The following is a 21,682-nucleotide window of genomic DNA, read 5'->3' on the forward strand; positions in this document are numbered from 1 at the left end:
CCCAGAACCCCCCCCCCCCTCCTAATATCATCGAAGATAGCTTAAAATTTTAATTTTTGGGCTTCAATTTTGAATAACTTCCTAAGAGAACAGCCGAATTCCAATTTCGAAAATTTGCTGGAGGAAAGCACTCAAACCTCTCCCATTTTTTTAACATTCCCAAAGATGGTCTAAAACTGTGTTTTTAAATTAACAGTATCAAAAATTTTCTGGGAAAGTACCCCGTCCCCTCCTCTCTCTCGGCATCATCAATGAGGAACGTTTTAAATATCGTTTTTAGTGCTTCAATTTCGAAAATTTTCCGGGGTGAGCCTACTGAAAACTTTTCCTAACATCACTGAAGGTCAGCAAAAATTTCGGTTTTGAAACTTAACTTCGAGTAACTGCCTGTGCTCTAATCTTTACCAAAAAAAGGCTTTTTAGATTTCAATTTGAAAATTTTCTGGTGGATGACCTCGGAATCTATCTCGACTTAAAATCACCAAAGATCTTCTAAAACTGCGGTTTCGGAGCTAATATTTTTTAAAAAATTTCCGAGGAGAGCCCCCGGAACCGCTTTTCATGGCATATACACGAAGATAATTTGAAATTCTGTTTCTGGATTTCCACTTCCGAAAAATTGCAGCAGGAGAAATTCTGAACCTACGCTCCCCTGACACCACCAAATATTGCCTAAAATTGAGTTTTTAAGACTACAATTACTAGGGAGACTACTAAACCAGGGAGAGGCCCCCTGGACCCCTTATTTCAGACTCAATATTAATCTTTCTATTAAGTTTATATTGCTAATACATACTTTAATGACTCCCAGAAGCCCGAAAGCTAAGTCCACTTTCTCTCTTTGTATTGATACGTGCGTTTGAAAAAAAAATAAGGGGCTGCCAAACTCGTATCCGACCCCTCCCACCAGGTTTTTGACCTCATATCGAGTCTGGGGGTCGTCAGGGTATGGAAGTATAAAAAAGGAAATGTTTATGACAGGGCCTAGTAATGTGTGTTTGTATCAAGGGACCCATCATGTCGTAAGACGGCCCTCGTCTTTCACCCATGAACATCCCTAGATCAGTTTCATAAAACAGGGCAATTAAGTTACTTGTCATGACTGCAGAAAAGGACACAATAAACAAGCAGTGTTATCATTGCGGAAATATTCAATCAAGTTCCGGGCATTATAAAAATACTTAAATAGACAATTACAATCACAAATTTCCCCCAAAATAAGGTTTAGCTAATACTTTATCAATTTATTCACCATTAACCACGCAGAAGTGTATCTCTTGAATCTCGTTTAAATAAAACATTTAGTTGTTAAGAATAATTTCCTCATATTTAAGTGATATCCCAATCGTTAGGTAAAATTTAATATCTATAAGAGCTATGGGGCCGCTACATCTCCTAATTCCTAATGCCAGGGCCGATTTTTTCAACCAATCCGCCACTGAACATTGTTCACAAATGGTCTGCATGTAAAATAGATGATGCATCAAGTTACATCCTTTTAGTTATTGCCCTAATGTTTTTTGGAATGTAGACATGAAAAACATAAAGCTTTCTGAATGATAAAATATGTAATACTATTTATTTGTTTTTTATGTTTAACTAAATTTTGATATTAATGTTTGACTGATTGATATTTTATAGATTTGAGGTTTACCTTTCTTTTCCAGGTCTTACTGTTACCGTAGATTCATTTTTTTGGATGAGGCCTGTATGGCCTGAAGGTGAAGTTTTGTGGTTCAATATTTTTTTAAATAAAAGCTCAGAATGGGGAGTATCCTTTCAAGAATTGTACTTTTGTAGCTTGTTTAAATAAAATTGTTATCATTATTAAACATGAAAATAACTAACACAACATTTAATGTAGTATAGTTTGAGCTGCATTATTTGTTTCTCTTTTAAGCTGTATTGGAATGAACTACATTGCAAATATTCTTTCTGCTTTTATGTACTGATTTTTTTTTTTTTTTTCACAAAAGGAAAATATGTGGGAAGTTTTTTGCTCAAAGCCAGGGCCGTATACAGAGAAAGGGCTCGAGGCCCCCCCCCCTTCCCCCCGAAACCCAAAGTGTTTTGTAATGTAAAATAGAATTTTTTTTTCGTTTTCTTTTTAATTTCTAATGTCAGAAAAGGAAAATAGCAAAGTTTTTTTATTCTTAATTTTGTAACTATTAAACGAGTGAATTATTCGAAGAAATACAGAAAAAGCAATCCTAGTTCTCATTAGCAGCAAAGCATACTTGAAATTGAGACCCTTATTAGGACTTCCTGCTTTCTTTACTAATTCAATTCAGGGCCAAGGCAGGCCCCTTGTCAGTTTGGTAGACTTACCTCCCCTCCTCCTATCTGTGGATTAACGTCAACGATTTGTCGAACAAGCTATTTTTATTTGATTGATTTTGATTTGCAAAAGAATGCATAACTTTTAAAAGGTTTTGTTTTCTTATCAGGGCCGATCCTAGGGTGTCAGCCGCCCGCATGCAAAGACCTGATGTGCCGCCCCTCAAGAGTAATTTGCATATTTTGATTATCTTTGGTTGTGTTCGATTGCAAGGACGAAAGATGTAGGAATATTCAGGGTGCATGGAGAAATTTTCGAAATTGACGTCAAATATCGCAATTTTAGGAACTTTTACGAGACTTCAGGTGATAGTAATGTTGGATTTCTTTCCTAAAATTCTTTCAAAATTGAAATCAGTTTGAGCTATTTTTGTGATCGTAGCGTAGGAAGGATCGGCGCTCTTCCCGTAAATTTTACGAAACTGAAGTTTTAAACACGCAATTTTGGGCTACCTTTGTTGACTTTGCTAGAGGGAGGGAGATTCAATCGTCTCCCATCATATGTTTTCGAAAATGAAGTTCTCAAATTTAGGCTGTCTTTGGTGACGGTAGGGGATCTAGCGGCTTTCCTCTGGTAATTTCTCGGCACTATTGTTTCAAAAACCCATTTTTGGCTATATTTGAAAACAATAGGGGAAACATGAAAGTATTCCGAACCGAAATATATTTCAGAACTAAAATCCGCTGTAGGCTATTTTTTAGAAGGAAGGGTTTTGGGGCTCCCAAGCGGATGTTTCTAAAAGCGTAATTTTATACTATCTTTGGTGACGTTAACGAAACTAGGACGCTTCGGAGGATCTTAACGGATGTTTTTCGATATTAATATCGGAAAAATACAACTATAGACTTTTGTCCACCTCACCTCGACAATTGATAGGTATGCCCTAGCGCGGTGGAAAGTTACATAAGCCAAGCAGTTCTCCTCCGAAATTTTTTAGAAATTGAAGTCCCAAAAACGTATTTTAGACATTGTTTGATAATGATGGGACTAAGAGCGGGCGGGGGTTCAGTGTGCCCTCACGAACTATTTTTTGAAACTGAAGTCAATTCTAGGCTAGTTTAGGCAGGAAGGGTTCTGTGGCTCCACGGAACCGTCTAAAAATGAAAGTTTGAGGTATAATGATGGCATTGGAGAAAAGGGGGATCCGGTTATCTTCCCCGAAAGTTCTTGAAACAGGTGTTTGAAAAACGCAGTTTTAGTTTTTTTTTCAATAAATTAAGTGAAAGGGGGTGGGATTAGGGTCCTCTCTAAAGATGCTAATTGAGACTGTCTTTGCTAGTAATCGCAAAAAGTCCATCGCAAAAATTTTGGAAAAACAAATCGGAAAAATGTCATTAAGAAATTTTTGATGACAGTAGGAAGGGCTGTCCTCTAAAAACACATTTTGGATTTTGGAGCCAACATTTTTAGGCTATGTTTGATTAAGTTAAGGTGGAAGGGATGAATCAAAGATTTAATAAATAATTTTAATTGTGAATCAGACTTAAGATCAGTGGTTCAACCAGCGAAATTCTCCGAAATTCAAGTCCTAGAAACGCAATTTTAAGCCTTCTTTAGTCTCGTCAAGGAGGTCATGGCATCCTTTTGGAGCTTCGTTTAAATTTGCTACCCGGGGCAAGAGCCCTTTCCTCCTACCTGATCTGAAGTCGAGCAGTTCATTCGGGGTTATAATAAGAAAAAATTGCCGTAAAAGGGGGAAATTTCAAAATTTTAGTTCGTCATTCATATGTTTGACTCTCAAAGTTATCGCAATTTTCCACTTTCCTTCCACGCATCCACAATTGTTGAACACAGAATTCGTTGTTTGAAACGCTTGCGAAAGTATCTAATCAGAATAGCTTTTTTTTATAAATAAAATGTCTTCATTGTTTAAGTCTATAAAAGCTTGGGGGGTAAGCATTAGGGGCTGCTCTCGGAGCTCCTTTTAGAAGATACCCTTTCATGCTTCAGGAAGGGACCATTTCCATGCCTGATTACCGATTCTGTCACAAACGACACTTACTTTGATAATTTAACATTTAAAATTCAGTATATTTATTCGACTTATTATAATTTATCTTCTGAGAAATTCTTGAGGAATTTTTCTTGCTTATAAGAACTACCTGATGCGGCCTGCGGCCGCCCCTTGCTTTGGCCGCCCTTGTGTGGTGCACACCTGCTAGGATCGGCCCTGTTTCTTATTTCTTTTTCATATTTTTGTAGTCTGAATTACCCCATATAAGGCCTCAAAATACAGATTTTTATATCTAGTTTTCAAAAAATTTCCCCGGAATCCCTTGAAATTAGTGCAATTTAGCATCTCACTTAAATGGCCAGTCTCCTGTTATTTTTACCACTACGGAGAAAAAAAGTAATAAGAAATTAAATTTAAAATAAAAACAGCGGGAGCATTCAAAAAACGAAACAAAACAAATGAGAGCTGTATCAGTAAAATACCACATACGGTGGGGGGGGGGGGGCAATGGTCTCTGTGTGTGTGTTATAGGGGAATGTGCAAATCTGGGCCCCTCCCCAACAAAATTCCAGGATACGGTCTTGCTCAAAGCTCTTCTCAACAACTGGGTTGTGCTATTCTATTGATGCATCAACAATATACTCCTTTCAAAAAGAATATTTGCCAAAAACAAAAAAGTGTGTCAGATAAAATAGTTAGTTTTAAATGATTTTTTTACTATCTGATCCTAATTTTGTTATTAAGTATTAGAGAAAATGTTCATAGAAATGGTACAAAAACCAATACCTTAAGTTGATTGAAGATTTATTTTGTGTATTAGTTAATTTTTTTTCTAATTGAAAAATGCAGTTTAAAAACATACTAGTGTAGTTTTTAATGCATTTATAATGAAGTATTACATGAAGCGCTGACTTGTGTAAATGTAGCAGTGTGTTAAATACATTTTTGCAGCTACAGTGTAAATGAATAATATGTTTTAAGTCAAATGTTGTTCTATGAAATATTGAGACACCAGTAACCTCACCACAAATATATATTAAGGATGCACCTGTAGACAAATTTGGTCAATCACTGATTACCAATTGATCGGAAAAAGATAATCAGCCGATTAATTAGAATCATAAGGATTTTTGATCCTAAAATGTCTCCATTAACTTGTTTTTAATTACAATATTGACTTTTCAGGATTAATTTGTAGTTAGTATATTTCTGTGAGTGATGATTTATTTTTCTCTATATTGATAATTTTTCTTAAAAATAATGTGTTAAAATTAGTTGTGTTAAAATTCTTATTATTAACTAGCAGTACCCGCACAGCGATGCCCGTGCTAAAAATTTAATAAAAGTCTGTTGAATAAAAAAATTGACGCCCACTCCCCCTCTGATGTGAAATGATCATTTTTCTTTGTATAAAATGCATGCACACTTTTCAAAAAAAAAAAAAAAAAAACTCTTAAAGTTTCTTTGGAATTTAAAACTTTTTGTCAAATCATTAAATTAGATTTACAGTTGCTTTAAAACTCTATTTAGTGAGTGAAGCAGTTTTTACTGCAATTTAAAATATTTTGCCAAATAAACAAAAAAAGACATCAAATAATATCTTTCAAATGTAAAAATAGTTCTGCAACTCTATTGTTTATCGCCAAACTTGCTCAGCAACCACACTATCATAATCTATCGGTCTCACGAAAAAAAAACATCCAGTGGAACATTCAAAAATCATCGTCGAGACGAAACCCCAGTGTATAGTTTTAGGTCCTAGTTCCAAGAAATCTGTGTTCATTTTTCCGATACGGTGCTTTAGCCCTATGTATTACTGAATGCTAGCTTTTTCGGAACTGGACATCCTCGCTTTAGTTTTTAGTTTAAATTTTGGGTCTGTTGACCTTAGGATGAAGGTTCCACTGCTGAGGAGTTCTGGCTTCATCAACTTAGAGTCTTATTAAGTTTTAGTATTCTTATTTGTTTAATTTTGTAAGTCCCTTATGTGTTTATTGTTTGCATTTTGTAATATATATACAGGGCCGGATTTAGGGGAGGGCAAGCGGGGCTACTGCCCCAGAGTCACCACAACAAAAGGGCCCCACAATAAAATTTTTACAAAATATCCTAACTTTCACGGGTCTAAAATATCGGGTATATACATATATATCAAAATATTCGGATATATATCAAAGTATCGGATATTTTAGAAAACATGATGATCTTTTCGAACCCTGATTAGGGGCCCCCACTCCTTCGTTGTCCCGGGGCCTCCACACTTCCAAATCCGACCCTGTGTGTATATATATATATATACAGTAAAACCCCTCCTAACGGACACCCCTTTTATGCAGACAATTTTTAATTCCCCAGTTCCAATGAAAATAACATTATTAAACCCCTGTCCTGCGGACACCTCTCTATTGCGGAGAAAAAAATCCGTCCCGTTAGTGTCCGCATTAAAGGGATTCTACTGTATATATATATATATATATATATATACCCAAATTAAATCAATAAATATTTTAAAAAATGAATGATTTTACCTTACCTACCAGCTATGTTACTTCCTATTCCGGGCTGATGAGTGCTAAAAAGCACGAAACTGCAGTTTTCAGATGTAATGACTGAGCTGGCGGTGTATTTTATGTATGTGTTTTAGATTGTTTTTGTTCTCATTTTTCGTTTGTGTGAATGCCATTTGCCTTAACTAACTGTGTTAGACTTCACCTTGGGCCTGGTACTTCTATTCTGCTTTGCCTCGGGCTTTGCTCACATCCATTTTTTTCATTCCATTTGCATTCGCTATGGATTCAAGAGTGAGAGTAATTCTTTATCCAGTTTTCGGTTTTATTCTTGTGTACTCCTTTTTGCCTCACAAAGAACTGAGATTTATAATCTATACAATCCCTCTACTCAATGCTGCTGCAGCAAGGACCTGTGCACAAATGTTAGTATGTCTCATTGTTTGTATGTGTGTTTGCATTATGTATTCTCAGATGTTGTTGATGGAAAATCCAAAATGTAGAAGATGATTTTTACATTGATAATTTTTTATTTACGGTAACTTCAATCCAAATTAGTGGAATGATTTCAGAATCGTTCATAATACAAAAATGTGTATTACAAAAATTAAACTGACGGAGTGTTTTATCTATTTGGAAATACAGGGTGATTCATAGTGAATGGGACAAAAAAAAAAACATGATTGTGAAATTTGTAATTAATATACAGTAAAATTCCTCTAATGCGGACACTAACGGGACAAATTTTTTTGTTCACAATAGAGAGGTGTCCGCAGGACAGGGGTTTAATAATGTTATTTGCATTGGAACTGGGGAGTTAAAAATTGTCGGAATAAGAGGGGTGTCCGTTAGGAGGGGTTTTACTGTGTTTAAAAAATTCAAATTTACCTCAAAACTACATGTATTGAAGTTTCTACAGGTGTTCAATAACATGCCCCTTCGGTGACACGACAAATACCTACACAGTAATCAAGCTCCTGTCACACTCGTGATAGCGTATCTCCTGTGATGGAGTTTAACACTGCATTTATATCTGTTGCTTCAGTTCCTCTAAGCCCTGAGGAAGTAGAGGCACAAACACCTTGTCTTTAACCAAACCCAGAGAAAAAAAATCACAGGGCGTTAGATCTGGTGATCTCGGCGGCCAACGAAGAGCCTTTCAAATCCTTTCAAATCCTGTGGCCCAGCACAGCCAATCCAGTGATGGGGTAGACATGCATTCAAGAACTCACATACCGTGTTATTCCAATGTGGGGAGCACCAGCTTGCTGCAAAATTAAATCAGGAGCATTTTCCTCAGCTTGTCCTGCATGGACTACATTTTGTTTAACAGCGCCTCTAGCAGCGAGTTCGTCATTCGATGATTTTTCGCTGCTGCCAAATAAAACTTGTATAATTGTACTTGCAGAATAAATTTGTTTCGGCTAAATAAATCCATTATGGCAGTCACAGTACGCCATTCTTTTTGGCCCATTCATTATGAATCACCCTGTATTTTTGTCCAAGACCAACCGTGACAAAATTCGTAATTGGAAAAAATGTTGCATGAAAGCAGTCTTCTCAAAGTATTAAATCCTATACTATGTTTTTTTTTGGTTCATGTCCTCCTTAAAACAATATCGGATGGAAGTGAAATGAGTAGAAAATGAACACAAGTCAGAAGCAGGATCAGGTAACTTGTGACACTAAATAAGGTGACAGATTTTATGAGGTCAAAATTAAAACAATGTTAAAATCTTTGTCAATGCCCCAGCATATACTGTATAAGTTTTTTTGTGAACAAATTGTTCACCGTAAAATGTGACATTAATTGTTTCAATTCAGAAATGTGTTTTGTGATCTCACCCTCAAATTCTAGACCTTGAGCAAACTATGGTGTTCAAGACAGTTGCAGCTCTTTCGCAGATTTTATACAACCTGTCATAGGTTTTAAACTTTTTTTTTTTAAACTTCAGGTGCTAAACTTTTTTTTTAACATCTGTTGCTGCTTAAACCACTCAGGTACCTGATTCCAAGTAGACAATGCTATCCGGTTCAAGGCCGAAACGTACGGCTTCTGTTTACAAAGCACCACTTCAGTGGAAGTCTGATTTAGCTCAAATAGCACACGATGTAATTCGAAAAAGATTGGAAGCACCATCTATGAGCATTTGGATAATTTTTACCCAAACCAAAAGCTGAGCAACTCCTGGTTCAGCAACTCCAGAGGTATTTATTTGGAATAAGAACTTGGTAGAACTTTGTGACCATAATATACTTAACGTGCTTCGGTCACCATTAGCAAACATGGAGAATTTTCAACCAGATGGCATCAATCCTAGAAGTCTCCAGTTATGAGACCAACACATTACCGATCCGACCATCACTATCACAAAATGTTGAAAGAAAAGACCAAAAAAAAAATTATCTAAAAATTGTGTGTGTACAACTTTCTCCGAAAAAGATAACAAAGTTCATCCTTATATATTATTTCTGTAGCCTGTTTTTTGTTCCTATGGGAGATCTTCCTCATTTCTTGATCAATTTCTTCGATTTACTCCCCATTTTAAAGCTTATCGTGAATGACAAAAGATAAACCCACGATATAAAAATTGTTTTTTTTTCTGCCAAAAATTACTATTTAAAGCACCGAACTGAGGTTTTAAGTTTAACTTGTTTATTTTGCGCTGTGACCAACAGAGCTGAATCGCTCAATCGGCAGAGCGTTTGACTGGTTACCAGAAGAGCGAGTGTTCAGGCCCAGCCCGGACAATCTGCATCAAAAGTTCGACAAACACCATGCATGAACACTTAAAAACAATAAATTAACACAAATGAGGTAATAAAATAAATGAGATGGAAACGCTCATTGCTGTAACGAATACTTGGTATAACCTGTAGCTAAACTGATTCTAAATGGTAAGGTTTTTTTTTTTGGGGGGGGGGGTGTTTTTACAGCTTTGGCTCTGGTTAGAAAACTAAAGCATAATGTAAACGAACACATAAGTATCAGATTTAAGATTTTAGAATACAATGGAATAATTTTTTGTTCCGAAAAAAATGGCATATTGAAAAAGCAGATTCTTCTAATGAGTTTTTGATGCTTTGTACAAATAAAAAAAGTTGCTACCTCAAATTAAAATTACACTTTTCATTTAGTTAAACTATGAATATTTATTAAAATATGAAGCAAAACATTAAAATTGCTAATAACTTGATGGGTAAAATATCATGTTCTCCTTTCGGCAAAAAAACAGTCGCAAGTCACATTTTTACTACATTCCGAAACCTATGCTTAAAAAATGAATTTAGTTCAACTGATTTTGTATCTTAACCGTTCGGTTAGATGATGAACACGTGCTGCCATCTAAGCCATAACGGTTCGAGCAACAGGCGGTAACAAATTGCATAAATTTTCAAAAATAAAAACATTTCTCTTGAATATCTTATCTTACATATTATTTCTGTGGATTATTTTTCTGTCGGTATGTGAGATCTTTTTTATTTCTTGAAGAAATTCCCCCCTCATTTTGAACCTTATCGGGGCGGTTAATGACAAAAAATAGACTTACGGTCTAAAAATCAATTTTTTGAAAACGTTCCTTGCAGTTGCAAAACCTTGATGCACCCTGTAGTTCTTATGCAGATTTTTATTTTAGAAAAATTCTGATACAATTTTCCAATTTTTTGTGTCGCTTTCGGCAAAAAAAAATTACAACTAACCTGTTTTTACTTATTTTTGATTTTTTAATAAAGCTCAAAAGCACTGGACTCAGTTGTTTGGTTAAACTGATAAGTAACAGATAACACTCCTAAGGCAATAAAATAAATGCGATGGGAATGCTACTTGGTGTTTCGGCTCCTTTATGCAGGCTACAGTTATTATTCAGATAAGTCGATTATTAGTCGGAAGGTGTTTTTTCTTTTTTTTTCCCCCGAGATTTGAATATGTTCAGGCCAGTAAGTATGATGTAAGCATAAAAAAGTAAAAATTAGATTTAAAAGTTCAGACCTCAAGGGAATCCTTTTGGGGAGAAAAACTTTTTTATTGTATGTTGAAATGTAGATTTTCCTAATAGCAGTGTTCAACCTTTTGTATAAATGAAAAAATACTACACCAAATTGAAATTAAGAGTTTCACCCAGTAAACATTTAACTATTTATTCAAATACGATGTAAAAAATAAAAATTATTATCAACTTCATTAGTAAGAAATCATTTTCTACTCCTTTGCTTTCGGCGGAAAACAAAACTGCATTTTGTCTACATTGGAAAAATTACACTTAAAAAACAGACTCGGTTCAACCAGTTTTGGTTTTGAATTTTAATTATTCGATTAAAAGAAAAACATGTGCTGTTATTCAAGCCGTAACGGTTAAAGCAGCCTGCTATGGGAAATTGTATCAATTTTAAAAAATAAAAACGCTTATTTTATTTCCCTAGAATGTTTGTTTCAATCGCTATGAGAGATCTTCCTCATTCCTTAATCAAATTCCTTTTTTTAAGAATAATTTTAAAGCGCATCATGCTGGCTAATGACAAAACATAGACGCATGGTCTTTTTTTTTTTTTTTTTGCAAAAAGCTTTTTTGCTGTTTTTTATTACACAGTGCTTCAATGAACAGCATTAAAAAAGAAGGCGCAAATGCTCGGTTGATTGAAGCATTGTGCTGTTAATCAGAATGGCGTCAGTTCGAATTCGTGCCAATAAATATCTGTTTAATGTTTTTTCCCCCCGTCAGATGCTCACATAGGCAGTACTGTATTTGCCATAAGCACAATTACTGCTTTTCACAAGTCACTCGGTCACACTTTTAATGATATTTATGTTTGCATTGAAAATACGTACAATCAAAAGGTGAGGGATGATCACATTATCCCAACGTTGTATTTAACGAGATTTTGTTGCTGATGTTTTCATTCTACGTGTCTTCTTTTGTGCATTTACTTTTTTCAGTTTACTTTAATCCGTTTACTTTTTTCGATTCTTCTTCATAATGTTCTTTCTTTAAAATTTTTAAAGAGTGAAATGCCACATGAAACAATTCAAATCACAGTGCGGAGTTCCGCACGGGTCGACTAGTTGAATCTTAATATACATTCAAATTAAAAGGCATCTTTATATTTTTTTCTGTGATAAACATTTAAATCATAATAAAAGCAATACAATAACTCTTTTGTTTCAAAAATGCCCCAAAATATCAACGGTTTTTAGAAAATGTATATAAAAATTGCATTTTTTTTAGTTATTTATTACAGTTTTAATTGCAATATTACTTGCGAAAAGGTTTGATGTATTTTATTTATTATTAAATGGAGAGGTGGCACTTGTAAAAAGTATCTGGTGAGGAAGACCTATTGTTGCAAGCCAGGCATGAATCCAGAGGGAAGGGGGATAGGGGTCAGGACTTTCCCTTTAGATAATTAAAGATAGCCTAAAACAACAGTTTGAAGACCTATATTTTAAAAATTCATCCCAGATCCTCCACTCATACCCGAAAATGACTTGATACTCCGTTCCAGAACCAGAAACTGGATCCTCCCTTGGGGCCAGCATTGAGCAATAGACTACTTTCCTCATTTGCCTAATGTAAATATTTTTCCTCCATTTTTCTTTTAAGTGTGGACAACTATTTATTTGTCCACAGTTTTTCTAATAAATTATGGTAACAAGCAATATATTTAATAGATTTAATGTGAATAGGGAAGTTGCAACCTATTAAATGTTCATATTATGGCTATTGGATATTGTTAATTGACCCTCAAAACTAAAAAATTCACCATCGCCGAATTTTAAAACACCGTGATTGATTTTTAATGAATTTTTAAAAATCCACGCGCAAAAGTGTACTCTTCTGAAACGTCACGAGCTTACCTCACAGGGCACTAATAAGCAGCCTTCCGTCGAAGTCCCTAGTTTTCGCTAGGGACATTTTGAGCACACTGATATTTTTATTTTTTAGAAATTCAACAATCCTTTTGAACACACTATGGAGGCCTGATTCGTTAAAGCTCAATCTAAATAATCTTCCTCAAGTAACATCAATGATGATATTCGAATATTTCCGAGAGGATGAAAGGTTTAATGTTCCCGAGGAGATAAGCCTTTTACGTTTCGTCTTCGAAGTCGAATGCACGTCCTTCGGTTTCTCCCCTATCAGAAGAGCGCATGACGTCACTTCCTATGCCATTTGACGTCACAAGCACTTGAACTTTAAAAATTAATTTAAAAAAAAAAACTACTTATCGTATCGCAAAATTTTTTTCACCTATGATGTACATACATGTTACTCTATCATATAAAAATAAAATTGAAAAATCGAAAACTTCCCTATTGATACTGTTTTAAATTAGTTTCAAAAATAGCTATGCCAAAAAACCTTCAGATGGAACATCAATTGTGAACGAAATTAAATCTTGAATGAAAAAGTAAAATGTTAGAAATGATTTCACAGCTGTATGTGAATTTTCAAATTTAGCGAACAGACCTGTTTTAGTATAAAATTCATAATATACTGCAAGAGCAAATGAGTAAAAAATAAAAGTAATGAATGCATGCATAGTTCATCAGAAAATGTTTAAGTTTTGGGCTTACATGATCTACACAAAGTGGCAAAATGTACATTTGCTGAGTATTGTATTAACCCCTTAACGATCGAATAATTTTCAAGAAAACGGTCATAAAAGTGTCTATTTTTTTATTTAAGAAAATGATATAAAAATAAGTGTATGAACAACATGTGCATTCAATTTTTCATTTTCAACAATTTTTAGATTGAAATTTAGAAAAAAATTAAAATTTTATGAAAAGTCAACAAGCAAGCCCAAGCAAGCAGCGAAAATTTAAGAAATACGTCTTTTAAACATTAAAAAAGAATTTTATTAATCTTTTGTGTAATATAAGTAAAGATAAGTAAATTTTTCCTGTGTGGTAAATTTCAAAGCTTGAGATACAGAGGCCAACGTCACAATCCGGTAAGTTAGTACCAAATTTCCTTTCTTCATCTCTGCAATTACATTTAAAATGGACTGGTGCTGCCATCTAGTGTATAAAGAGAGAAATAAAATGTATTCTGGGCAAATAGTTTTAATTAGTTAATTTGGATTTCCTGGCGGGGCGGCTGGCCTGAAAATCTAGTTCTTTTTCTTTCTTCAAAGAGTGCACTCAGAAGCATTCACGTTAGCATCTTGGAGTTGTGATGTTGTCATTTTTGTGGTATCAAATCTGTTTTCCAGGCAAATTTTCTTTAAACATCTCTCTGACCTTGGAGTGAAAATGGGCTTTCTGCCACATCTTTGCTTTTATTTCAGGCTCAATTCGTCCCCTGCATCAATTTTCTTCTTTATCCATCGTACACCTAGCTTCAGAAATCTTCAATCTTCGTGATATTTTGCGGTTTGAAAAAGCTTCCGCAAGAACTTTCACTTCAGCTTTTTTACGCTGGGACACATCAGCTGTTTTACCCATGATAAAAATGTACCACTTGAATTTTTAATGACGAACATGACTGAAACATGTTTTATGTTGCCATACGTTAACACTAAATAGTTCACATTGTGTTGCCATACGTTTAAACTTTGCACAAATGGGAAGTAAATAACAACTCCTGAGATAAAATTCATTAAATCTAAGTTTAACCGTCCTAGCAGCAAGACTGAGTATACTCATGAGAGTCAACTGGAGTTTAACATGGAGTGGGAATGGTCTTGCCGTTAGAAGATTTAAATATAACAATGCTGCATATAAACTCGTCGAAATCATTGTTTTTCTCAAAAAACAGCGGTGCGTCTAATAAATTGGCCAGGGACTGTAAATGGCTGTAGTGATTTAAATCACATTACTTTAAATATCAAGTTAATTTGCTGTAAGAGAATACAATTGTTCATGTATCATAATGTAACTGTTTTCTATATCAAAAGAATGCATTTTATTTTGTGTTTTCATAATCTTTATGGCATAATTTTTCTTCTGGACAGTTCATTTCAATAAAGAATAAATACCTTTGTGCTGAGAATTAAAAAGTCAGTAATCCAATGTTATTAAGCACAAAACTTGCAAATGATTGCAGACACGTGTTTCGGTGTTACAAGGAACACCTTTTTCAAAAAGGTGTTCCTTGTAACACCGAAACACGTGTCTGCAATCATTTGCAAGTTTTGTGCTTAATAAGATTGGATTACTGACTTTTTAGTTCATTTCAATGTTTAATAAACCATGTTTTGAAAATATGTTTGAATTTGTGTAGTGTTCTCCAAAAAAGTCTTTAGAGTGATCATTTATTTACATAATTTTTGTGTAAAAATCATGAAAACAAGGGAAAAGGTCTGAAAAGTATTTTAGACTGGTGAAAACTTGCCATGATGACATTTTAGAACTAAAAAAAAAAAATTGAACAGATATCAGTGTTTATCAGTAATAAAATTTATTGTAACTGGAATCACTGAACTTATACTATAGTGAATAAATGTTTTATTTTCAATTTGCTATATTTATTTATAAATATCTTTCCAGATGGAATAATAGGCTCAAATCTACATTCCATGGTGTTCTAGTACACTTCACTTGCCTACACTTTGCATTAAATATTTGTGCCACATTATTAATATTAACCATCTCCTACCATAATTATGCTGGTGGATATGCAATTGCAAAACTACATTCTATTGAAAGTGCAGATAAAGGTATATTATTTATGTGATATTTTTATAATAATTTTTAATGCTTAAACTGTTAACGTTATTTCTTTTTCTTTGTTGTAACGAGCAGCTTTAAATTCCATGAAACCAAACAACAATTAATTTTATCAACTAATAGAGGGAAAGGCCGGATGCCATCTCATATGCAGATGCATTTAATAGGAAAAATAATGATGCATCAGTAAAATAGGTAAATTAAGATGAGAAAGATAGCTACTAGATGACATTCATGATTCTTTGTGTAAATAAAGCTAAGGCAATAAAGGTATAGGAAAATAGATCAAAATACAGTCAAATCCCGAGAACTCGAAGTTTATAACTTGAATATTCCTTTATCTCAAAGTTTTCATCGGTTCCCAAACTCTTTAGACATTTGTGGAAACTTCCCATAGCTCAAACTACCAATAACTCGAACATTTTAGCCGGTCCCTTGGGACTTCGAGTTATTGAAAGTTGACTGTATGTACAAAATTATTCATGAGTTGTGTATATGCAGAATGATATATAAAACATTTACTAACTGTTACAAAGACAAAGCTCATTTCAAAACATCATGTAATTTTGAACACTTATCAGTTTCTTTTGTATTATCATTTATTTGAATCATATATCATATGTTTGAGGTTTCAAAATGCAGAGGTGCTTTTGCTGCAGCGAAAATCCAGATTTTATTTATTTATTTATTTTTTTTTTTGCTTATGGGTTCCCAACGCTAAAGTTTCAGATTATCCATGATCTATTGCTAGTCTGGCTTCACCATTTATTATTTGAAAACATCATCTCCTCAGCAAATTGCTGTAAAAATGGAACAATGTGTGACTCAACTTTCCTTTAAATGATGATTTTCAGGAGAAATGTAAAAAGTGATTAGGAATCAAAACTTTCTTTTTTGTTAAGTTATAGGAAAGAGAGAGAAACTGAGTTATATATGGAGTGTAAAACAGCAGATAATGACCCAAAATGTGTTCTAAATGCTGTACAGGAAAACTGTTCTCAGGTAACTTTACAACGCAAAGTTTGCCACTTTTATGCATTTGTATGCACCCTAATGTCAAAGGAAGCAAAAATATGCAAATTGCAGTTGCAAATGTGCAATTACGCATTTGTATACATCAGGGTTCTACTCATTACATTCCCAAAGTAATCGATTGTTTAATATTAAGGAAAGTCTGAAAACTTTTCAACAGTTGCATGTTTGTAATTTTTAAGTGATGAAATATATATATATATATGAAGGAAATAAGCTGGCAACTGAATTATGTTCATTCCGTGCAACTCTGCCCTCTAGCGGGGAGTTCGATAGAGAAGGAGACGCTTGTTTGTGTTCCGCGATGGCGGACGTCTTTTTTCCCGCGTGTGTTTTGTCTTGTGCTTTGTGTTGTATGCAATAAATATTATGTGTCGTCACCTGGTTGTAGTTCTTAGCAACGGATCCTACATCCTACTGCAATGAAGAACACGAGTATCCTTCAAAATACCCCTAGACAGTGCCGCAAATTCTACAAACTTGGGGGCCCGGCCGGGATGTGATGACTCCGAGAAATTAACCGAACGAGCTGTTCCTCATCGATGTTCCTCGCCTTGCTCTTGGATTTTCACCGCCCACATTCAATTGAAATTACCGTGCCGCAAAAAGAACTGTTCATCATCGATATTCCGTGCCAAGTGCAAGCAGATTTCCATCGCCCTCGATCAAGTGAAGTTACTATGCTGTGTTAATAACGAAACTGAACTGTCCCTCATCTATGCTAACTGCCAGCAGATTTTATGCGGTCTTCAAGTGAAATTATCGTGCTGTATTGCAGAAAAAGAACTGTTCCTCGTCGATGTTCTTCGAGTACCAATTGCGTGCAGATTTCTACCGACCTCGCCCTCGTTTAAGTGAATTCATTGCGCCGTATTAAAGAAAAAAAAGAACTGTTCCCCGTCGATGTTCTTCGAGTACCAAGTACTTCCAGATTCCCACCACCTTCAAGGACAATAAGAACACTTCGTTCTCCGTATACTTCGTAGTTAAGTTCGTGAAAAACTTTCAAGCAGGACCGACTAAAATATTGGTGAAATGCATGCATTCTATTTCTTAGTTCTTAAACTTGCTATTCAATCATTCAGAGTTAATTTGTTTATTCATTTGATTTATTCTTTGTATCATTAAGTGTTCTAAGTCATTACATAATTGAATATTATATCTGTCCGAGAAATTAGTGTGAAAGATTTCGAAAATAATATCAGTATTTATTTCTGTTTTCAAATGTTGTTCCGTTATCGAAATATCAAAAACAAAAAAGGAAAGAAATGTTCCCCGGGTGTTAAATCTATTTTTAGAACACGCTACGCTGTAAGATTTTCCAGACGAGAGGGGGGAAAGAAATGAGTTGGTGTTGTTTATTTTTTCTTTTTGCTTTCGGATCATTTTGATATTTATTGCCTAGGAATTATTTTTGATGAAATATTGCTTTAAATTGAGTTGCTTATTTTTTTTATACTTTTGGTATCTTTTATTATCTGAAACAATTATTCATCGTGTGCATTTAATTTTAGAAAGAGAATTGATTATTGCTATGAATATGTTTTCTTTTACAGTATTTGATATTTGTATTTTATATTTTAATTTATTTTTAAAGTTTTAGTAATTACATGGTTCCAGTTAGTGTATCTTAATTTGAAAGGCCCTTTTTCTAAAAACCGTCACGAATTCACGTAACTGTTCCGACAAAATGGCTTTTCTACTGCGTTATAAGAAAGCAGAATTGTTCGAGTTAACAAAAGAGTTAGGATTAATGGTTGAGGCGGATGCCACTAAAGTTAAGATGAAGGAAATGATTATCACCGACCCCAAATATGTTGAAGAAGATGTAAAAGCTATGATCGAAGCTATTTTGCAAGAAAGTGCAGATGCAGAAAAAATCCGACTAGAAGAGAGGGAACTTGAAAAATTAAAAATACAGGAAGAGAGAGAACATGAACTAGCAAAGTTAAAAATACAAGAGGAGAAACAATATGAATTTGAAAAAATAAGAATACGAGAAGAGAAGGAGTTCGAGCTTGAGAAATTAAGAATACAAGCGCAACACAAAATAATTCCAGATAGTTCTACGGAAAATGCCTCAACGCCGACTAAATTTGTTCATGAAACGTTTCACAAGTTTAATATGAAGGACGATATTAGCTTAAACCTCACTCTGTTTGAAAGACATGCTGAACTAATTTTTTTGCCGAAGAAAGACTGGGTCCAAAAACTTATAGGATTGATACCGATAGACGTTGCTCACATGATCGCAAGAGAACCCACCGAAAAAGCAAACGATTACGACTACGTCAAAAGCCTACTCTTAAAACGATTCAAATTGTCTCCGGAAAAACTGCACCAACTATTTGTTTCGCATCGAAAAGTCACCGAACACACATGGTCAGATTATTACCATGAATTGAAAACATATTACGAAGGATGGATTTCAGGCTTGAAGATAGAAACGTTTGAGCAACTTAATGATCTAATTATAGCTGATCAAATGAAGAGAAAGGCACCGTACGAGTTCAAGGAACATTATCTTGATGAATGGTCCACCATTAATTCACCTGTTGAATTGGCGAAGAAATTTGAGGAATATGAGGACGTACGAAGGACATTGAAGCTGAAGCCGTCCTATTCGTTTGAAAGAGAAAAATATGAAGATAGTGAAGTTAACAAGTTTGAGAATTTTTCACGTAACACAGAACATTTTAGGAACGAGAGGAAACGTTTTCAGACGAATCGAGGTCCATATACTGAAAGAAATAACATCACGAGGCAAGTGATATGTTGTTACTGCCGAGCGCCAGGTCATTATGGTGTAGACTGCCCAAATCGCCCTAACACTAATCGGAAAAATAACAAGTCTCCAGCCACTGTGGTGCAAACTTGTTCTCAAACTTCGCAAGAAAAAAGGGGGACAAGGAAAATTACCCTGAGGAATAAAATTTTTAATGCACTGATCGACAGTGGTAGTTCCGTCAGCCTTATACGTGAAGACATCAGCAAAGAGGTCATAAAACCCTCTGAACTTTCGGGAAAAACAATTTTACTCTCCGGCCTAGGGAAAGCTCAAGTAGAAACCAAAGGGTATTTCCAGGCAGAGTTTGAATTGGATAAAGAAAAATATTCGTTGACATGGCATGTTGTGCCGGAACGGTATTTAGATTTTCAAGCGATCATAGGTTCAGACATTTTAGAACAAGCATCACTCGTACTCGCTAAAGAAGGCGTCAAATTTCGAAAACGAGTTGAGGAAGTTTGGTCCATAAACATGCAGCTATTTGAGGCCAGTACACAAGATGAAATTGATGTAAGGCATGTCTCGAACCCGAAAGTAAGAGAAGAATTATCAGAAATGATTGCCAATTATAAGCCAGAAAAAACTGAAACAACAGATGTATCTATGAGAATCATTTTGAAGGACGACATTCCAGTCTACCAGTCAGCGCGCCGACTATCAATCCCTGAGAACCAGGCTGTCAACAAGCAAATTGATGAATGGCTAGAACAAGAAATAATCAGACCGAGTTCATCTGAGTACGCAAGTCCAATCGTACTGGTAAAAAAGAAGGATGGAAGTACCAGATTATGCGTTGATTACAGAAAACTAAACCGTAAACTCGTTAAAGATCGATTCCCGCTACCATTAATAGAAGACGTGTTAGACAAACTTCAAGGAGCTAAAGTGTACACAACACTCGACTTGAGAAACGGTTTTTTTCATGTGAACATAAATGAAGATTGCAAACAATTCACCTCTTTTGTAGTTCCAGACGGACAGTTCGAGTTTAACAAAGTTCCTTTCGGTCTAAGTACAAGCCCTAGTGTTTTCCAATGATATATTTACAGTATTTTCCGGGAGCTTATGCGTAAAGGCATTGTAATAATCTATATGGACGATTTAGTAATTCCAGCTGAGGATGAGAAAGAAGGCCTTGAAAAGTTGAAGAAAGTATTCGAAGTTGCTTCAAAATATGGCTTGGAAATAAAGTTTTCAAAGTGCCAGTTTTTGCAAAGAAGAATAGAATTTTTAGGCCACATCGTGGAGAATGGGACAATTCGTCCGTCAACAGCTAAAACGCTAGCAGTAAAAAAATTTCCCACACCGACTACCGTTAAACAAGTTCAGAGTTTCTTAGGTCTCACCGGTTATTTCCGCAAGTTTATTCCAGGATATTCCAAAATAGCAAAACCATTAAGCGACTTGACGAGAAAAGATAATTCATTTGTATTTGATCGACCCCAAATTGAAGCGTTTGAAACGCTGAAGAAAAAATTAACAGAAAGTCCAGTGTTGAGTATTTTTAGACCAGGAAGAACTACTGAACTGCATACAGATGCAAGCCAAATTGGCTATGGAGCCGTTTTATTACAAGAAGCCGACGACGGAAAATTGCATCCTGTCCTCTACATGTCCCAGAAAACCTCTCCGGCAGAAGAAAAATACAGTAGTTACGAGTTGGAAGTCCTTGCTATTATCGCAGCTTTAAAGAAATTTCGTACTTATCTCCTGGGTAACCACTTCAAAATTGTGACAGATTGCTCAGCATTCCAAAAAACTATGGACAAAAAAGATTTAGTCACTCGAATAGCCAGATGGGCACTTCTATTGGAAGAATATGACTACGAAATAGCACATCGTCCCGGCAACAGAATGCAGCACGTTGACGCTTTAAGTAGGAATCCCGTGGCTGTTATCACGACTGATACTCTCACTGCAAAGTTAAAACGGGCTCAACAAGAAGACGAAAGCGTTCAACATTTGAAATCCCTCCTGAAAGGCAGTGACGCTCAAGACTTTTTCGAAAGAAATGATGTTTTGTATAAGTACGAAAACGGTCGTGAAGTAATTGTTGCTCCCAGAGACATGCAAACTGAACTGATAAAGTTAGCTCACGAAAAAGGACATTTCGCAGCAGCAAAGACCGAAGAGATCGTCAAATTGGAATTTTTCATCCCAAACATAACTAGACGGGTGCAAGATGTAATTATGAACTGTGTGCCATGCATACTAGCAAATAAGAAAAGTGGAAAGAAAGAAGGATTCTTGAACCCTATCCCTAAGGAAGATGTACCGCTAAGCACCTACCATGTTGATTTTATAGGTCCTATGCCATCAACAAACAAGAGGTACCAACACATCCTGACAGTGGTTGACGCATTTACGAAGTTTACCTGGCTTTATCCAGTTA

The 21,682-nt window shown here is 35.1% G+C and overlaps 1 protein-coding gene across 2 annotated transcripts in view; it reads left to right on the plus strand.

Annotated features, from left to right (window-relative positions):
* Nucleotides 1-21,682, plus strand: part of LOC129219920 (dol-P-Man:Man(7)GlcNAc(2)-PP-Dol alpha-1,6-mannosyltransferase-like) — a 60,547-nt gene that overhangs the window by 28,739 nt on the left and 10,126 nt on the right. For both annotated transcript variants that reach the window (XM_054854237.1, XM_054854235.1), the window contains 3 exons: nucleotides 1,668-1,771; nucleotides 6,998-7,224; nucleotides 15,291-15,460. In XM_054854237.1, the coding sequence (XP_054710212.1) occupies nucleotides 1,668-1,771; nucleotides 6,998-7,224; nucleotides 15,291-15,460 (501 nt within the window). The remainder of the gene's footprint in view (nucleotides 1-1,667; nucleotides 1,772-6,997; nucleotides 7,225-15,290; nucleotides 15,461-21,682) is intronic.

Source organism: Uloborus diversus, chromosome 4, assembly GCF_026930045.1.
Source record: "Uloborus diversus isolate 005 chromosome 4, Udiv.v.3.1, whole genome shotgun sequence".
NCBI lineage: Eukaryota > Metazoa > Arthropoda > Arachnida > Araneae > Uloboridae > Uloborus > Uloborus diversus.